Source organism: Pelobates fuscus, chromosome 10 (genome assembly GCF_036172605.1).
Source record: "Pelobates fuscus isolate aPelFus1 chromosome 10, aPelFus1.pri, whole genome shotgun sequence".
Taxonomy (NCBI): domain Eukaryota; kingdom Metazoa; phylum Chordata; class Amphibia; order Anura; family Pelobatidae; genus Pelobates; species Pelobates fuscus.
The window spans coordinates 103,423,973-103,443,765 of record NC_086326.1 but is presented as its reverse complement, the minus strand read 5'-3'; the positions used below and the strand labels follow the sequence as shown (position 1 = coordinate 103,443,765).

General features: G+C 38.3%; 1 protein-coding gene across 1 annotated transcript in view; it reads right to left on the bottom strand.

Moving 5' to 3' along the window:
- The window catches only part of FRMPD2 (FERM and PDZ domain containing 2), a 130,754-nt gene that overhangs the window by 63,238 nt on the left and 47,723 nt on the right, over positions 1-19,793 (bottom strand). The window contains exons 15-23 of the mRNA XM_063433858.1: positions 19,220-19,409; positions 18,489-18,574; positions 15,953-16,045; positions 13,709-13,816; positions 12,283-12,399; positions 8,850-9,049; positions 7,988-8,083; positions 6,609-6,702; positions 5,503-5,588 (exon numbers count right to left, since the gene is read on the bottom strand). Coding sequence (XP_063289928.1) covers positions 5,503-5,588; positions 6,609-6,702; positions 7,988-8,083; positions 8,850-9,049; positions 12,283-12,399; positions 13,709-13,816; positions 15,953-16,045; positions 18,489-18,574; positions 19,220-19,409 — 1,070 coding nt within the window. The remainder of the gene's footprint in view (positions 1-5,502; positions 5,589-6,608; positions 6,703-7,987; positions 8,084-8,849; positions 9,050-12,282; positions 12,400-13,708; positions 13,817-15,952; positions 16,046-18,488; positions 18,575-19,219; positions 19,410-19,793) is intronic.

The window sequence follows — 19,793 nt, the reverse complement described above, 5'->3', positions numbered from 1 at the left end:
GGAGGGTGCTTGGTGATTGATTGTGTGAGCTAATGTGTGAGCTGCCTCTGTGAGACTGCAGGCTCCACATGCTCAGCTACTGGGAGCTACTTCCACCAGACTTACCTCTCCACAAGCTCAGACAAGCCGTTCCAGCCTTTGAGCAAAAGCAAGGATTGCTGCATGCCATAAAGGATTACTGGAGAACGGATACTTTGCTACTTTACAAGTGGGCAATATCTCTGGACTATTGGAGGACTACCCATATTAACCTTAAGTATATCTTTCAGCTATTTGTCTGCAATATCATTTATTAATGAACTAATGCTTGCTTACTCAAACCTTCATTGCTACAAGTTACTAATCTCATGAAGGACAACTCCCATCATGCTTATTCACTATGAACTGTTTCTTGCTTTGCAATTACATTCAGTGCTTCAAGTTACTAATCTCATGAAGGACAACTCCCATCATGCTTATTCACTATGAACTGTTCTTGCTTTGCAAATATCCTTAGCTACTTGATTATTGTTCCTATTGAAGATTATTCTCATGAACTTAAAGAATGTTACTTAATGCATCTCTGAAGAAATACTTAATAATGAACTTTGTTTTGTTGATTACTTGCACTTCTTCTTATTGGATTATTGCCTAAATGCAATTCATTTAAGTTTAACACTTATTAAAACTTCGGTTGAATCAAGTTACCAGTGATTCTCTCTTTTCTTAAAGCTACAGTATTGATACTTAAGGATTCTCCATTTTCTCACTATTGTAATTAGGGAGATTACAACTGCAGTTGAGTTCAAATCCAAATCACCCCTAGTAGCGTAACAAGGGGTGGCCCTGTATTTGAAGGATAGGATAAAATCTAGCCTAATAAAAGTAAGTGAGGGAAACATAAAGTCTGTTTGGGTTACGTTAGAATTTGGTAATCACACAGTAACTCGTGTAGGTGTGATTTATAGGCCCCCAGGACAAATAGAAGAGTTAGATAATGTACTAGTTGAGGAAATACCTAAAATGACAATGAAGGGGGAAGTTATCATCATGGGTAACTTTAATCTTCCTGATGTGAATTGGAAAACAAAAATAGCTGCATATTCTAAACTCCCTACTGGGATTGTCTCTAAAACAAGTTGTTGAGAAGTCAACTAAGGAGGCCATACTAGATTTAGTGTTAACAAATGGAAATTTGGTATCAGCTATTACTGTAGGTGAAAATTTAGGATCCAGTGATCAGCAGTCAGTGTGGTTTAATATAAGAACAGTGACTGAGTCACATCACACAAAAACAAAAGTTTTAGACTTTCGAAAAACAGACTTGTCTAAAATTAGAATATGTGTAAACGACTCATTATCAGACTGGAGCAGTTTAAATGGAGTCCAAGAGAAATGGGATTATTTAAAGGTTGCACTGCTGAAGGCAACAGAAAATTACATTAGAAAGAAACAAGGTGGTAGACCGCGCAAAAAGATGTTTAAAGTATATGTGATAAAATAATGGTATATACATACATATAGGCAATCCAATATTGTAACGATGTATAAAACCCTCAAAAGAGATAAAAACAGAACAAGATAATGTGCAATATGTGTTTTAAATAATGTTAACACAGAAAATTATATTAGGCTTGTCAGTAAAAGCAAAAAATGTAAGAAACCACTGTGGTACTCTACAGAAGTGGCCAAATTAGTAAAAAAAACTAAACTTTAGCATTTAGTAATAATTAAAAAAAAAACAGAGTGGGGAAGATATAGAGAACAATAATATTCGGCAGGAAGAGACTAAGCAAGTTATAAGAGCTTCCAAATCACACACAGAAGAGAAAATAGCAGTCATTAAAAAAAAAGGGCAAAAAAAGGGTACAAAACATTTTTCAGATACATAAATGAGAAAATGCAAGTAAAACAAGGATTAGTTAGATTAAAAACAAAAGAAGGAAGGTGTGTAGAAGAGGGTAAAGGTCTAGCTGACTATCTCAATAAATATTTTTGTTCAGTATTTACAGCTGAAAATGAATGAAAGGGACCTCAGTTAGGAAAAAGGACAAATTAGTAATTTGTTACATGTGAGTTTACAGAGGAAAAGGTTTTATTTCACCTGTCAAAAATAAAGACAAATAAGTCGATGGGGCCTAATGGAATACACCCAAACTTTTTAAAATAGCTTAGTGGTGTACTAGCAAAACCATTAACGTATTTATTTAACCAATCATTGTAAACAGGAGTAGTCCCAGATGATTGGAAGTTAGCGAATGTTATGCCCAGTACAACATTCAAGGTAGTAGGGAGGAGTTGGGCAACTATAGGCCAGTAAGCCTTTCTTCAGTAGTGGGGAAAATATTGGAAACCATGTTAAAGGATAGATAGGATTGTTGAACATCTAAAATCACGTGGATTTCAAGATCAGAGACAACATGGGTTTATTCAGGGAGATCATGCCAAACTAATCTTATTGATTTTTTTGATTGGGTAACTAAAATAATAGATCAGGGTGGTGCAGTGGACATTGCTTACCTAGATTTAAGATTTAAGTAAGGCTTTTGACGCTGTTGCACATAGGAGGCTTATCAATAAACTGCAATCTTTAAGTTTGGATTCCTATATTGTTGAATGGGCAAGGCAGTGGCTGAGTGAAAGGCAACAGATGATTGTAGTCAATAGAGTATATTTGAAGCATGGTCTTCTTACCAGTGGGGTATCTCAGGGATCTGTACTTGGACCCATTCTCTTTAATATTTTTATTAGTGATATTGCAGGAGATCTTGATGGTAAGGTATGTCTTTTTGCTGATGATACTGAGATATATAAGAGAGTTGATGTTCCAGAAGGGATAAGCCAAATGGCAAATGATTTAGGTAAACTAGAAAAATGGTCAGAGCTGTGACAGCTGACATTTAATGTGGATAAGTGCAAGATAATGTATCTTGGATGTAAAAACCCAAGGGCAGAGTAAAGAATATTTGCTAGAGTCCTAACCGCAACATCTGAGGAAAGGGATTTAGGGGTAATTATTTCAGATGACTTAAAGGTAGGCAGACAATGTAATAGAGCAGCAGGAAATGCTAGCAGAATGCTTGGTTGTATAGGGAGAGGTATTAGCAGTAGAACGATGGAAGTGCTCATGCCATTGTACAGAACACTGGTGAGACCTCACTTGGAGTATTGTACGCAGTACTGGAGACCGTATCTCCAGAAGGATATTGACACTTTGGAGAGAGTTCAGAGAAGGGCTGCTAAACTGGTTCATGGATTGCAGGGTAAAACTTACCAGGAAAGGTTAAAGGATCTTAACATGTACAGCTTGGAGGAAAAACGAGACAGGGGGGATATGATAGAAACATTTAAATACATAAAGGGAATCAACACAGTAAAGAAGGAGACTATATTTAAAAGAAGAAAAACTACCACAACAAGAGGACATAGTCTTAAATTAGAGGGGCAAATGTTAAAAAAATATCAGGAAGTATTACTTTACTGAGAGGGTAGTGGATGCATGGAATAGCCTTCCAGCTGAAGTGTTAGAGGTTAACACAGTGAAGGAGTTTAAGTATGCGTGGAATAGACATAAGGCTATCCTAGCTATGAGGCCAGGGACTAATGAAAGTATTTCGAAAATTGGGCAGACTAGATGGGCCGAATAGTTCTTGTCTGCCGTCACATTCTATGTGTTTATGTTTCTAAATCTACACAAACCCTAACCCTACCCTTACACTAACCCTAAGGAAACTCTCTGCTAATACTAATAAGTACTGATATCATCAGAAGGGTTTCACACATATCCCTATAATACCGGAAAAAAAAAGGCATGCCACATACTCTGTTATTGGTGCTGGACAGTCGGCAAAGCCCAGCACCGATCACAATCGGCATGGGGCAATGCTGTTAGACCCTGTCATGGTCTGCCCAGATCCTGGTAGTTTCCCTTGAGCACCTTCCAGAAAGATTAACTGCAAATGAGCGGTGTTTTTATAGCTACAGCGTTCTCAATGTATTTAAATAGCTGTATGCAGCTCTCACTTTTTGCGCTGTATACAGTTAATCGGTTAGCTGACATAGGGGAGCCCATTGTTAATGACTCAATGTTATGAGCAGTGATTTAACCCTGCCAACACCACATTGCAGCTGTAGGCATTTAAATGTAGTTGTAGCAGTGCTCATACAGCGGAAGAGCAGAGATTGATTTGTGACAGTGTGGGTGCAATAGGAGGAGATGTGGGCATAGCTCCACACAATTCTAATTAAAAGCACTGCTGCTTATCATTAGTGGTGTAGCAGGGTATGGAGGATGGACTCTAATCAGATCTGGATCAAGGTTGCTCAGGTCCATAGGCAGGGTGCCAGTTTTTGGGCCCTACCCTAGATCCCTGGGCTCTGTTTGTGTGAGTGTCTGTATGTAGTGGCTAAGTTTTGTGTGGAGGAGGCTAAGAGCTGTATGCGAGAGATGAGTTATGGAGTGTGGCTGTACTTTGGACCTCCATAGAATGATTTTTAAAGAGCCGCCAGAGAGAACTTTTGATCTTCCTGCTGGCTTGTGGTTGGCCTGATCAGAATCGATCAGCAACATGCCTAATTAAAGAGAAGCGGTGCAGGGCCTGTCAGATAAATCTTTTGATCTCCCTGCTGGTTTGTACTTAAGTCAATGCTCTGGCTTTATTAGCTTGTCTCTGGGTACACCCGGCACACCCTGTGTGTACGCCTATGCATAAGGAAAAGCAGTTTCCATTTTCCCTTATGTATTTTAAAAAACTAGAGTGTCCAGGGGAAAAAAATAATAATAAAGATTCAGACACAGAGAGCTATATAGAAGTAGATTATAGATATTTTAGTGATTGAATTCCTCTAATACTAATATTGTATATTGGTATAGTGTTAGTGATAACTGAAACACCCATTGCTGCACTTTTCAGCCGAGGTGTTTGAGAAGCATGAAATGGTTTGTATTCATTCATCTATTTAGTTAGGATAGGTGGATGACTCCAGTGCATGCCCAATTACTACTAGCAATACCATGAACTTTACAATACCGCTGCGAACAGACACGCCACACACAGATAGCTGCAAGTCAGCTATAAACGTTTGATTTTTACATTTCTAACTTTTGTCATGCTCCACTGTATGTACTGTAAAAATTCTAAAAGATATTCATAGGAATAATGTGCCATAACTCCCAAGTAATGATGATTGCGCACAACTGTGATGACTAATGCAAAATGTAAAAGCGTATTCAGAAAGTCCTTTCTGTGTAGAGCCATTATATTGTCATCATTACAAGTATCCTGTTTAAAAGTTGTATTTTAAAGCAATACAACTCTTAAGTAGACTCACAATTCACAAGATCACAATTACTGGCTCAGAATTGGTTTCTATACTTTTTGGAAATCAAATTTATATGAAGTGGTGATTGTGAAACTGAACAGAAGAGGCACAGGCAGTATACGAATATAGAAAGGTAAATGAGGATCTAAGTATGAAGATAAATGTCACTGCAGAAGACAATACGACATTCAGCTGACTCACCTGTCCAGCATTCTTCAGACATTCTACCGCTTGCCGGTGTGTGAATCCAAGAAGACGAACATCATTCACCTCCAGCAAACGGTCTCCTGCAATAAACACAGAGGTATTATGGTTGGCTCAAATGGATATGGTGTATCTAGTAGAGACATTATTTTTCCATTAATTTATCCAGTGTTTTGCAAGCTTCAAGCTTTGTTATATCATGAAAGTCCTTTTAATTATTCTTGATAGAGAAGACATCAAAGGGAACATTTTCCTGGTAAGTCAGTTATATGTAACAGATAATGCCATAGCCACTGGTTATTCTAGTTGCAAAAAATATCCACAGTGATGATTATAGATTTATAAAGCTGCCTCGGCAAAAAAAAAATCTGTGTGTTTGTGTGCAACTGTCTACATGACCAGGCGTGTGCTACTGCTACATAGTTACATAGTTACATAGCTGAAAAGAGACTTGCGTCCATCAAGGTCAGCCTTCCTCACAATTGTTTTTTGCTGCTGATCCAAAAGAAGGCAAAAAAAAAGAGCCAGTTTGAAGCACTTCCAATTTTTTAACAAACTAGGGAATGGCAGTCAGATTAATCCTTGGATCAAGAAGCTATCACTCTACATTGAAAAATGATATGCTTGAATATTCTGTTTTTGCAAGTATGCATCTAGTTGCTGTTTGAACATCTGTACGGACTCTGATAAAACCACTTCTTCAAGCAGAGAATTCCACATCCTTATTGTTTTTACGGTAAAAAAAACTGTTCTTTGCCTTAGACAAAATCTTCTTTCTTCCAGTCTAACTGCATGACCTCGTGCCCTATGTAAAGTTCAGTTTGTGAATAGATTTCCACACAATGTGTGGATCATTGATATTATTGATTCTATTAGACACTCCCTTACGAAAGACAACAGACAAATTTCCCAATTACAATTAAAGGGCAGATTTATTTAGAATCATGTCATTGTTACATATTAAAAATTATATATATATATATATATATATATATATATATATATATATATATATACACATAAATCCCAGAGAGATTCAGCATGGATTTTGGTCAAATACCAAGACAAAGTGTCAGAGACTTTGAGACGCCTACGTATCTTACCTCTCATAATCTTTCCATTCCGATCAGCTGGTCCCATTGGAATAATGCTTTTTAGGTAAATTCCTCCATGTCGGACACTTGTATTAACTCCACCCTAGGAATACAATAAATAGTTTATTTTTACATATTGTGGATTCCTGGTACCGGTAGAAATGTATAGATTGGCACTGATATAGACTGTATTGTTTCTAGTTTTTATTTTAAGCAGGTCCATGGCTGAGATCATTAGTCTTCATGATTTCAGCTAATCCAATGCTTTACCATAGGATACCATTGGGAGGCCATTGTGCATGTGCAGCAAAATGCAGCACTGCACAAATCAATGTCTCCTCATAGAGAATTGAGTAAACTGAATCAATGCATCTCTATGAGGAGAGTTGAGCGTATTCATGCAGAGCACCTCTAGTGGTCGGCTGAGCAACTGCAGCAATGTAAACACTATTTTCTCTGAAAAAGCAGTGTTACAATAAAACACCTGCAGGGACTGACTATAGACACCAGAAACACAACATTAAGCTGTAGTGATTCTGGTGACTATAGTGTCCCTTTAAAAGAGTACTATAGTGCCAGGAAAACAAACCCGTTTTCCTGGCACTATTGGGTTATTAGGTCCCCTCCTCCCTCGTGGCCCCCCTCCCGCTGGGCTGAAGGAGTTAAAACCCCTTCAGCCACTTACCTTAATCCAGTGCCGGGCTCCCTCGGCGCTGGTGACCTCTCCTACCCCTGCCAACGTCAGCTCCTGAGAGGAGCTGAATGCGCATGCACGGCCATAGCCACACACGCATTCAAACTGCCCATAGGAAAGCATTACTCAGTGCTTTCCTATGGGGATCTGAACTCACGTTGCGTGAGTTCAATGCGATTTTCACACTGAGAATTGTGGAAGCAGCCTCTAGTGGCTGTCAGGGAAACAGCCACTAGAGGCTGGATAAACCCTGTAATGTAAACATAGCAGTTTCTCTGAAACTGCTATATTTTCAGCTGCAGGGTTAAAACTAGGGGAACCTGACACCCAGACCACTTCATTGAGCTGAAGTGGTCTGAGTGCCTATAGTGGTCCTTTAATTAATGAAACATATACGTATCATTGAGTGAATTGCATTCGTAATATTTTTCTTTTGGTTTTTCCTTTCTTTTTGATGTTGAATTTGCAAATGTTATCTTGTCACCCATTTTGCAACATGAACAAAGAATGTAATGGTGATTGTGATGTAAAATGGCAAAAAACTGTGAATTTATAATATAGTAATCAAAGGGAAAATATTTCAGAATGCAACTTCCCACATATTTAATTAACAGCAATTGTTTCTGCAATGATTTCAATAATCTGAAGCTATTCCCTAGTTATACAAGTGTATTGATGGTTGGTGCGCACTTACCGTTACACTGAAGCCAAGGCTCTCATCTTCTCTCCGTAGCTGCACTAGAAATGTATTATCAGATCTTATCTCCGTACTATCTCTTCCAACGACGTCCTGAATCACAAAGTAAAAGCATTGTTGTGTTTATATATTTCACTTAATAGATTTCTCATACTAGATTCTTGTTAAAAAAAATCCCAAGCACCATAACCACTACGGCGCACTCCAAATGCAACAGTCAAACTATGTGGCAAAGGTTTAACTTTGTAACTGGGGTCTACCTGGAACCACCCCCTGCCTCTTCTGTTCTGATTCTGAGAGCCAGAAGTTCCTAGCATTTTGTATTAGGAGTGCACAAGAGGAGAGGTAGCAAACACGGACTACTTCTGTGTTAAAATGTTCAAAAACGGTTTAACACAAGACAGGAAAAAGGTCACTGGCAGACTCCAGGCATCATACCCATTTCATAAAGACGAAGTGGTTATGGTGCCAATAATGTTCTTTTAATATATGTTTGAAGAGAGGCAGAACATGAAAAAAAAAGTTAAAGGTGATTTTCAACTAACTATTAATCAGGGTAATAAAAGGTCTACGTGAACTTGCATTTCTTGTATTGTGTATGCTTGAAAACAGTAATCTACTTATTTTCTCTTTTGAATATATATCTTAAAAACTACATTTAACCAGTTAGTTAAAAAAAAACTTACAAAAAAAAAACTTTTGAGAGTTAAAATGAGTTGAGAATTTGTATTTAACCCTGCTCATGAGAGTTAGTTTAATCTTCTCTACAGGGATTTGTTTGCACTTGAAAATCCTTCTACATGTGTCATTGAGATCTATAGGTTCTTCTAAACAGCGAACAAATACTATATATACCTACCAAGTCTTGTGAAAAAACATAGTTCCGACCATCATCAGACAAGTGTCCTTGGTTAGGTGAGACATGGAAGTTTTCTCCCATTGGACTCATTTGGCTGCTATGCGATCCATGTAAGCCTGAAATCAGACTGCTTCCCAAATTCTCTCCTTTAATGGTATCTAAACTTTGCCTTTCCGAGTAATTGCAATTGACCTTGCTAGCTGTGGAGAAAATAAATTAAGTAAAAATAATTTGTTAATTACCGGTACTAAAAATACACAAGAAACAAAAAAATATGATTATGTGTATTTGGTTTGAAGGAATAGCCAAGCATATTTTCCATGTAAACCAATTCAAAGAAAGATGAACTTCAGTTTAGAATATGTTCACTGTAGGTCTATTCAGGTTAAACAGAAAAAAATAATCATTAAAATAATTAATCACTGCCACTGATACAGTTTGAACAAATTAAATCAGATGGTCAGGACTAGGTTAGTCCTGTGAGCATTGCACTCCTGTACACATTTCTGATGTATTGCAATGAAAACGTGTTCATGATAAAGGGTAGCGTGTTATAGGCGGTGAGATTCAGCAGAACACCCAAACCAATCCTTCCTCATATCAGTATGGCAGCTACAATGAGGAGAGAGGAGGCAGGACAGGGTTAAATTGCTTAAAAACAGAAAGGTAAGAGAGCGCCGAGGATTATAGCTCCCATAGCAGCATCATTGAGATGAAGATACTTTGGGAGTGGAGTGTTCCATTAATTCACATTTTTTGACAATCAAATTAATTATGTGATTTTAACTTTTTATAAACACCATTTAGGGAATTTTATGAGTATACAGGAACCCAAATCATAAACACATTTTCATTGAAATATAGACAATTTTTATAAATTAACTTGGTTACATCCCCTGGCTGTCAATCAGACAACATATCCTGTTACTTCTTGGTTTGGTTAGCTCAGTGGAGCTAAACTCATGAGGCAGTTACCGTATTTATCGGCGTATAACACGCACTTTTTCTCCCTGAAAATAGGGGGAAAATGATGGGTGCGTGTTATATGCCGATATACCATATTTACTTACCTGTCTTGAACCGTGGGCCAGCTTCACAGCGCGCACCGCGGTACTGGAACTTCAATTTCAGGTTCCGGTTTCCGGCGGGACTGAAAGGAAGTGTGCACACAATAGGGACAAGAGGGAAAGTGCACTAGGGGACACTATGGGAGGGGGGGGGACACTATGGGGGGGGGGGAGAATACTATGGAAAGGGGGGGGGAACACTATGGGATGAGGGGGGGGGACACTATGGGAGGGGGTGGAGAATACTATGGGAGGGGGGGAAGAATATTATGGAAAGGGGGGGAACACTATGGGATGAGGGGGGGAACACTATGGGAGGGGGTGGAGAATACTATGGGAGGGGGTGGAGAATACTATGGGGGGGGAGAATACTATGGAAAGGGGGGGAACACTATGGGAGGGAGTGGAGAATACTATGGGAGGGGGTGGAGAATACTATGGGAGGGGGTGGAGAATACTATGGAAAGGGGGGGGAACACTATGGGATGAGGGGGGGGAATACTATGGGAGGGGGGGAAATTTCCTGGAATTTCCTTCTGAAAATGAGGTGCGTGTTATACGCTGGTGCGTGTTATACGCTGATAAATACGGTAATTGGCCAAAGCACCTTTGCAAAAGCGTTTCATTGGTCTTCATTTGGAATTCTGTGATTGGACAGTCACAGAAAGTCTGGGTGGTGTTAGAAGGGGATGGCTTCCCTACTAGGGAAGCTTTCCATTTTTTGACGTGTTAGGGGTCTACAGACATGGGTTTTACCCTAAACGTCAGAATATCTAACAGACATTATATGGGAAGTTTATTAACGTTTACATGTTAATAACGATCTACTTTCTCAGACATATGTTTCCTACCAGATTTATAACAGTGTCAACTTTTATATTATTTTCTTGTGGTTATTCCCACATTTTAAGTGCATTATTAAAGGTTATGTATTAACTATTTAGGGCACTCGCCTCTTTTGTTTGTTTTTTGTTTTGATTTTATTTTTATTCTTTTGTTTCGGTTTGGGCAGTGTGTCCCTTAAATTAAAACAAGTTTACTTTTTTGAAAAGATGGAGGTGAAATTCACCCAACTTATCTTTCTCTATCTTTTTAAAATACTACAAAGTAGTTTCTCTAATGTAGATGTAATGTACAATTGTACAATATTGACCAAAAGTTCTCAAGAAATTACCATAGTGAGATGGACATCAATTTATTGTCATTCTTATTTTTTATTACATGGAGCTATCCAGGTCAGCCATTCCATTAACATACCTCCCAAGTGTCCCTATTTAGGAGGGGCAGTCCCTATTTTGGGCACAAATACCTATGTCCCTTTGTCACAACGTCCCTCTTTTCTAGGAGCTCCATATTGTTGATGTGTATAACAAAGTCATTATACTCACAGTCATGTTTCTTTAAACTACATGTACATGTCTTTACATTTTGATTGCATAAATTGTTACTAGTAAGTCACCTAAAATTTCTCAGAACAGTCCCACCCCTGGCCACACCTCCAATCACACCCCTGAAATTAAAATGACTCTATTTTTCCATTTTAAATGTTTGGTAGTTTATATTAAAGGAACACTATAGTGACCTAAATTACTTTAGCTAAATAAAGCAGTTTTAGTGTATAGATCATTCCCCTGCAATTTCACTGCTCAATTCACTGTCATTTAGGAGTTAAATCACTTTGTTTCAGCTTATGCAGCCCTAGCCACACCTCCCCTGGCTATGATTGACAGAGCCTGCATGGAAAAAAAACTGGTTTCACTTTCAAACAGATATAATTTACCTTAAATAATTGTATCTCAATCTCTAAATTGAACTTTAATCACATACAGGAGGCTCTTGCAGGGTCTAGCAAGCTATTAACATAGCAGGGGATAAGAAAATCTTAATTAAACAGAACTTGCAATAAAGAAAGCCTAAATAGGGCTCTCTTTACAGGAAGTGTTTATGGAAGGCTGTGCAAGTCACATGCAGGGAGGTGTGACTAGGGTTCATAAACAAAGGGATTTAACTCCTAAATGGCAGAGGATTGAGCAGTGAGGCTGCAGGGGCATGTTCTCTACACCAAAACTGCTTCATTAAGCTAAAGTTGTTCAGGTGACTATAGTGTCCCTTTAAGGTTTGTATTCGTAGAAATCTATTTACATTGAACATAAGTTCACCAGTTGGCAGAAGGACCAATCAGAAATGTTATTTTGTCATAAAATTCATTTATGTAATATTCGCAGTTTGTGATGATTTACGCACCAATGTCTGCTACATTTTTGCACTACGTATTAATGCCAGCTGCGTTTTTTAAAAGTAATCACTTTTTATATGTGTTCTTTTAGAGATGAACATAAAATCAGATGCATCTATGGTCACAGTACCTCTTGGTTGGGAGAGAATGAGGTCAGCCTCTTCGCCACAGTTCTGCAGGATGTTAACAGCACTTTTGAAGGTAACACCTTCTAAACTAACGTTATTCATAGATATCAAACGACCACCTGGTAAAGAAGCAAAACATGTAAATGAGTATCCTGTAATTCTTTAAAGAAAATGGACTGTACTCATTTTATTTTTTTATTATGTATGAAATGATGAAATGTTATGCTATTCTTACTCCTGTAGAATCTTTCCTGTACAGGGGTCTCAGAGTACTGTTTTACCTGAAACTTGCTTTAATGTTTCCAGCACTGAATGGTTAAAAAAAGGAATCACATAGGAGTCAAGCTGCTGATGCGATTATCTTACTTTCTTTTATTACTCTATAATCCTACTTTGGACGATATTGTCACACATCTGGATCTGTGGAAGCATTAACAATTTAAAAAAAAAAAAAGGAATCGCACTAACAGGGTTATTCGCTAAATTGAGAATTGTTGGGAATGCAACAATTTAAAATGTATGGCCAGTGTATCTGAACTGATGAATCAATGGATCTCTATGGGGAACGTTCAGTATCTCCCCGCAGAATGTGCAGACACTGGACGCCAGTGATGCACCCTGTACAGGAAAAAGACAGTGTTTGCATTGGTGTCTAGGAACACCTCTAGTGGCAGGCAATCAGATAAAAAGCCTGCAGTGACATGCTATAGAATCCAAAACCGCTATATAAAACTGTATGCTAAACTTAGCTCCCATCTGTGCTGCTTGAGCTAATGAGAACGTGTTGGTCTATGTAACACTTAGATGCAGTGATTGGCTAAGAGCATCAGCTGACCACTTTTAGCCTATCACAGCCACCACTGCTCCTATGAGTTGATATGGCAAGTAGGGAGTGTGTAACCTCTAACCCTAGCCATACCTTTGCTAGGGGCTGATCTGTGTGACACTGCTCGAGAATGGCTTAACACTGAATGGGGGGCCAGTGCCTGGGATCCCAGGTACTAGAACCAATTAAAGATAAAAATGGTTATGGTGCATACAGAGTCCTTTTAGTAAATCAGCAAGTGAAAGCCCTTATATAACCACCAAATGGATGGATCCCAAAAAGTGCAAGTTTTAATCTGCAACAAGTAGTATCAACTAAAAAGCAAAACAAAACAAAAAACATGAAATTATATAACTGATAAATTAAATAAATGCAATTCGGTGTTTAATTAATAAACACTATAGTTACATATCTGCTATCAATATCTTCCACCTCTGAAATCCGAATCTACATCAGGTAAAACATACCTGCATCCAAAAGTAAATGTTTTAGTAGCATGAGGGCTTCCAATGAGACCTTATATGTAAAATAATCTATCTCAATGCTTTGAGACATTAACCATATTATAAGAAATTTGGAGCAGATTGGTTTATGTCCCTGACCTGGTTTGATGCGTCCATCCAGCTCAGCGGGTCCCCCGGGAATTATAGAAGCTACAAAAATACCAAGATCTAGTTTCCCAATATTCTCTCCGCCAATGATAACAAAACCTGTGGATTAGCAGTCAAAGGTTTAGCATAAATACAAACAAATTGCAATTTAGTAATTGAAGACCATCTGTCAATGAATCTATACCAAATATAATGATATTTTTAATTTCTACAGTGCAAACAGATGTACTTAACCCTTTGAAGCTTATTTTACAGTGGTGGAACCAATAGACATACAGATATTATAAGTTGATTCATCGATATTCTAAGAAGCTGCTCAGACATATGAAAAGTTATAACGCTTTATGTAACAAGGACAAGCAAAAAGATTTTTATTTAACTGCCCCTGGAACCACACTTGGTAGACTTGGGCGTTTCATCTGAATTTTCGGCAATTTGTTCATTTGTCCAAAACACACATTGATAAATGCAAATTCCTACAAATTAAACAAATGTCGTTCTTTCATTCATTCGTAATTTAGTTTAGTTACAAATAGGAAGCTACCTATAATTTCCTTGTAATGTTTAAAATCCCCCTTATTGACCTATGAGGGTCAATAAATAATAATAACAACGTATTTACCCAGGAAAGGTACATTCAGATTGCGCTTGTTTCCAAATACATCCTGGGGATGTTACCTTAGCCCTTAGCAATCTGAATGTACCCAATTTAATGGTACTCAATTTATCTACCTTGAAAGTCAACCATGCCACGATTCAATTTACAACCCCCAAGGGTTGAACAGAGTCTGATGATAATGCATTAGCCCACTGAGCTATCTCACCAGCTCACCTTCTAAGCATACCAATCAGAGTGATCTGAAAGGAAAATCTTGAGATTTGGGTTTGTGGGGTTTGTGGCACAGGGTGGGGAAACACTATGTCCCCCCCAGTTAATTAATGTATTAGGTGCCGCGCCATAGGAGCAAGGGGAAACTGTGCCATATATCTTTTACAGAATTAGCGACTGGCTAGCAAAAACTGGCCTTTTGCTAGTCTTTTTTTTTAATGACAGCAAGCAGCCTGTTAGCTGTATAGTAGACATGCCCCTGCTTACAACACAGCGGGTAGGGACAGGAGATAGGATTTAATCACTCTTATTTACTTATACCCAGTATTTTTTACTTAGCATTAGTAAATTTATCTGAAAGACCAAAATTAAGAAAAAAGGAAGGGTTTTTCATAATTCTGGTATTTCAGCTTCTTAGTAGATGGCTCCCTATGTGGGACTGCCATAAGGATACCAAAAAGGAGTTATCTACTAAACACAGCTCCCTAATTTAGTACTCTTAAATATGGCAATCTCACAACGGTTCCAATTTAGGGAATTATTGTTACACCCCCCCACACACACTCAGTCCCCAAACAGTCATCCCCTAACTCATCCTGCTGCACTTAGACCTGTCAGTTTCCCCCCTTATCCTGACACACTAGCCCCAAACCATGTCACATCCACGTAGCCTCACCCTATGACACTCACCTCCACCCTCATCCTGCCACCCAGTAACACTTGCCCCCTCCTCCTGCCCTATTCACACTGTAACCCTCACTTCCCTAACCCTGCCACACTCACTACCTCATCCTGTCATAACCCTGCCACAGCTTCTCCTACACACACCCTGTAAGAGACAACCCCTTAAAGGATTACTCCAACCACCATGACCACTGCTATAAAAATGCTGCACATACTGAGATATTGTTACTTGTGTGCTAGGGGCTAGTAGCACCCACAGCACACCTGACTTATGCAGTCTAGGCAGTCTGGTCGAGTTGAAACGTTGCTGTTTGTTTGCCCCAATAAAGCTGCTGTTATGCTATCTACTTGAGAGCCTGGATCATGACTTTACTTTACATACCGAGCTGCCTAATGTCAATTCTGTGCATAAATCATATAGGTTTTTAAAATCCTTTTATAACATCACACTACTTGCCCTAGGACCATTCAACCACCAGAATAAAAAAATCCTGCTTGCCAAGTTCCCAGAAATACATGACAGATGATATAATTGCCACATGCTTTTACAATATACAATACAATGTTTGTCTGACATTTTGTATCTGGCTGTCTGTATATCTGTTTAAATGTATATTTGTGTCTCTGGCATTGTCTACTTGTGTATATGCCCAACTGTGTGTGGGTAATACTGAATATCATGCTGGATATCAGATTCATTACATGGTACAACATAGTCTTACCTAGTCCATATCTTGGGTCCTTCCTCAATTTGACATGTAGAATCTCTCTTTCTGCCTCATTTAATGAACTCCACTTCGGGTTGCTCTGGGTATCTGAATGAAATAACAAATATTTCAATAAACAATCTGTGTCCAGCACTTGGTATCATTGGTATCATTAACCTTTTTATCTAATTACTTAGTAAGGTGCACTATATGGCCAAATGTATGTGTGCACCCCTATTGAAGTGGCTCTGTCACCAACTTACTTTAGTCCTACTGTTTCTTCTTCTCTTCTGCTTTCAGAATCGGTTCCTCTGTTATTAATTTCCGATCTATTGCTCTTTAAAACATAAGACTACTTTGTCCTATGTATTTTTCCTATGCCTGAAAAATATTGACAAAGAGTGGAACTTAAAGGACCACTCTAGTGCCAGGAAAGCATACTCGTTTTCCTGGCACTAGAGTGCCCTGAGGGTGCCCCCACCCTCAGGGACCCCCTCCCGCCCGGCTCTGGAAAGGGGAAAAGGGTTAAAACTTACCTTTTTCCAGCGCTGGGCGGGGAGCTCTCCTCCTCCTCTCCGCCTCCGTTCCTCCCCGTCGGCTGAATGCGCACGCGCGGCAAGAGCTGCGCGCGCATTCAGCCGGTCGCATAGGAAAGCATTCATAATGCTTTCCTATGGACGCTTGCGTGCTCTCACTGTGATTTTCACAGTGAGAATCACGCAAGCGCCTCTAGCGGCTGTCAGTGAGACAGCCACTAGAGGAAAAAGGGGAAGGCTTAACTAATTGATAAACATAGCAGTTTCTCTGAAACTGCTATGTTTATAAAAAAATTAGTTAACCCTAGCTGGACCTGGCACCCAGACCACTTCATTAAGCTGAAGTGGTCTGGGTGCCTAGAGTGGTCCTTTAAGGCAAACTCCAATATTTGATAAAGGAATTGGATCTTGATTAAGATCCACTCTTTGTCAAGATTGTCAAGTGTAGGATAAATCATCAAAGCTGACCTCGTTCCAACTCCACCATACCTCAGTGGCGACCTCAGTATTAAAAAAAAAAAAAAATGACCATTAGAATACTGAACATGGCTAAGCATTTGAAACCCCAATTCTGGCTTAAGCCAAATCCACCACCTCATTTCTCAATGAAGGACCTCAGAACAAGGGAGGAGCTCATAGTTAGACATTCATATGAACACTGCGATCTAGGCCCAATGGTTGACTACTATGGAGTCCACTGATTTTTATTTTCACTCTGCCCTTTATTACCCATTAGATTAAGGAGGCACTTGACATGGATATGTTTACAGCACAATTGCCTCAATCCCCTAAATCATTCCACAAAATTTGGGACCCATGGCTGAATGGAAACATAGCTTAATCTTAATATTTTTACGATGTTTTGGTGGATTCTTCTTTCTTAAGTCTCAGGGTACTTGGCAAACTCCTTCCCCTCCCACCCTTTTATTCTCCCTGTTCCATTATTTCTCATTCATGGAGTCGAAAAAACATTCTTTCACTCAGCTTTTCTTTTTAGTTATTCTCTCTACTCCCTTTACTTCTGTTTTTTTCTTTTTCTTCCCTTTTTCTCTACTTGCTGAACATAGTGTGATTCCTTGGCTGCCTACCCATATGTTTCCTTTGTGTCTTTCTCTCTCCTATTCTTACATTAAGCACCTCAGCATACTGCACTGGTAACAGGCATCACTAAGGTCCAACACTACCTTCATTCACACTCCTGTTGCGTCTGATCTTCTTAGTCCTTCTTTTGAACACATAGCCCTTTGGCTTTTTCCCTCCCCATTTTCAGTTTGCTCCATTTTCACTCCTTGTAATTTTATGTAAGTGAACTATTTTTTGTTGTTTTTGGTTTTCTTTTGCTATAGTGTTGAGTTTGGACAAGGCAAGACCATAATGTTATTAGGTCACTTATGTTGAGTGTCTTTTCTGTATGTGTCCAATACTTGTTGCTGCGAGTGATCCCTTGTTTCTTTTCTCTCTGTTAGTTTAAATCCCTCAATTTATTGTGTATTGTTTTGTGATGCCTATTCAAAACTCGAAATAAAAAAAAAAATTAAAAACAAGAAAAGTCTCTGGAAAATAGGAGAACATCTCCCTCTGCTGGAATAAATTTTGAACTTCACTTACAATAAGAAGCCTGTTTAAAATGTAAAGTGCCATTTTACTTTTCATACATTCGAACAGGCTTCAAATGCCAATGTTTTACTAGTTTGCTAAATACCAACAACAATATGTATTATTTCCGTTTTTATGCATGCATAAACATACACATACACACAAACATATATTTGTATGAATATAGCAAAGTGATCAGCCTAATGGTACTGTTCAGCTCAGGAAACTATACATCTCTCCAGACACAACTTTGATATATTTTGGTCTAAATAATGTAATGTATATTTATTTATATATATATATTTTTTTTTATTATTATTATTTATTTTTTTGCGTCATTGGTGTTGTTCAATTAAATTGACCAAGTATTTTTATGGTCGCGTCCTTTACAAAATTATGTGATTGAGTGTCATACTCACTGCAGGATGTGCTCCGACTACAGTGCATGGATAGGTAATCTGAACTCTGCTTGTAGGTTTGCTTCAGAGGATCATCGGTAAACGAGCTGGAGAGAGATACACATGGTTAAAGCCATGATAGTGCTTAAAATGTTTTTTAAAAAATTAAGATATTGAGAATGAGAAAACAATGAGACACACTGATGTAGTGAAAAGTACTGGATCCCCAACATTGCATTTTAATATTTATTTCATTGTTAGGTGGTTAAGTCTCTTCAATGTTTTTTTAAGTTGGCAGACTGTTTACTTTTGGCATGCAGACTGTCAAAAAGCAATATTATTGTCTGTCAAACATGTTCAATTTACCATGCAGATAACAAACAAAAGTTGCAAGTATACAGAGCGTGCAACAAAATATTTTGTCACTAAGTATATAAATATATTTCCCAAGCACAAATGTATCACCACCATATTCGTGCAGGCAAAAACATAGGTGGGTGTTTATCCAAACATTATGCATATATACGTTCACTAAAATGATAATTCAAAGTAAATATAAAATGAATTTCACATTTTAGGCTGAAGTAGTAGAACTGGAAGCATACATGAATTTTAGAACTTCTCCACTTCAGCTATTTTGGCCTTCAATTTCACATTTATTTTTAATTCACTTTGAATTCTCATTTTACTGAATAACACTATAGGACTTGGGCATGTACAAATTCACACGAACATTGGTAACTATGTCTCACCTGTATAGAGTGCTCTCTTCTCCATTTTTATTGTCAAGACTTATGATGTCACATGACTTACTCAGGATCCTGTTTCTCACATCCTCCGCATGGGCAAAACATAAGACATTCTCTGAATGTGACATTCTCTGCATCAACAGAAGATCATCTTGTTGAGCATCATAGACTGTGTCCATCTCATGGGAATCCTCTGGAATACCAAACACATTATACATTGACCAGCTCCGGGCCATCTGTCTAGACTTTATTGTTTGTTCATGTTCACAACCTTCAGACAAGAGCCATTTGGAAATTAAAAGGAACACTCTAATATTAAAATTAAATATATTTATTTTTAACATTAGCGTGCTCCTTATTGCGTTTCTACAACTGGTCGATCTTGTTATACAATAAAAGGAAAAAAACATTTTTTTTAAACGTACATGTAAGCTAGAGGTGAGATAGCCACCTTTGTGAAGTTGCTCAGATGAAGTCATCAGCTTTGATAACTTTGTCCTATCAAGTGCTTTTCATGGAGAAATATTTAGGTGTATGTAGCATGCACAACAATTGCTGTGCCATGTCAACCAAATTC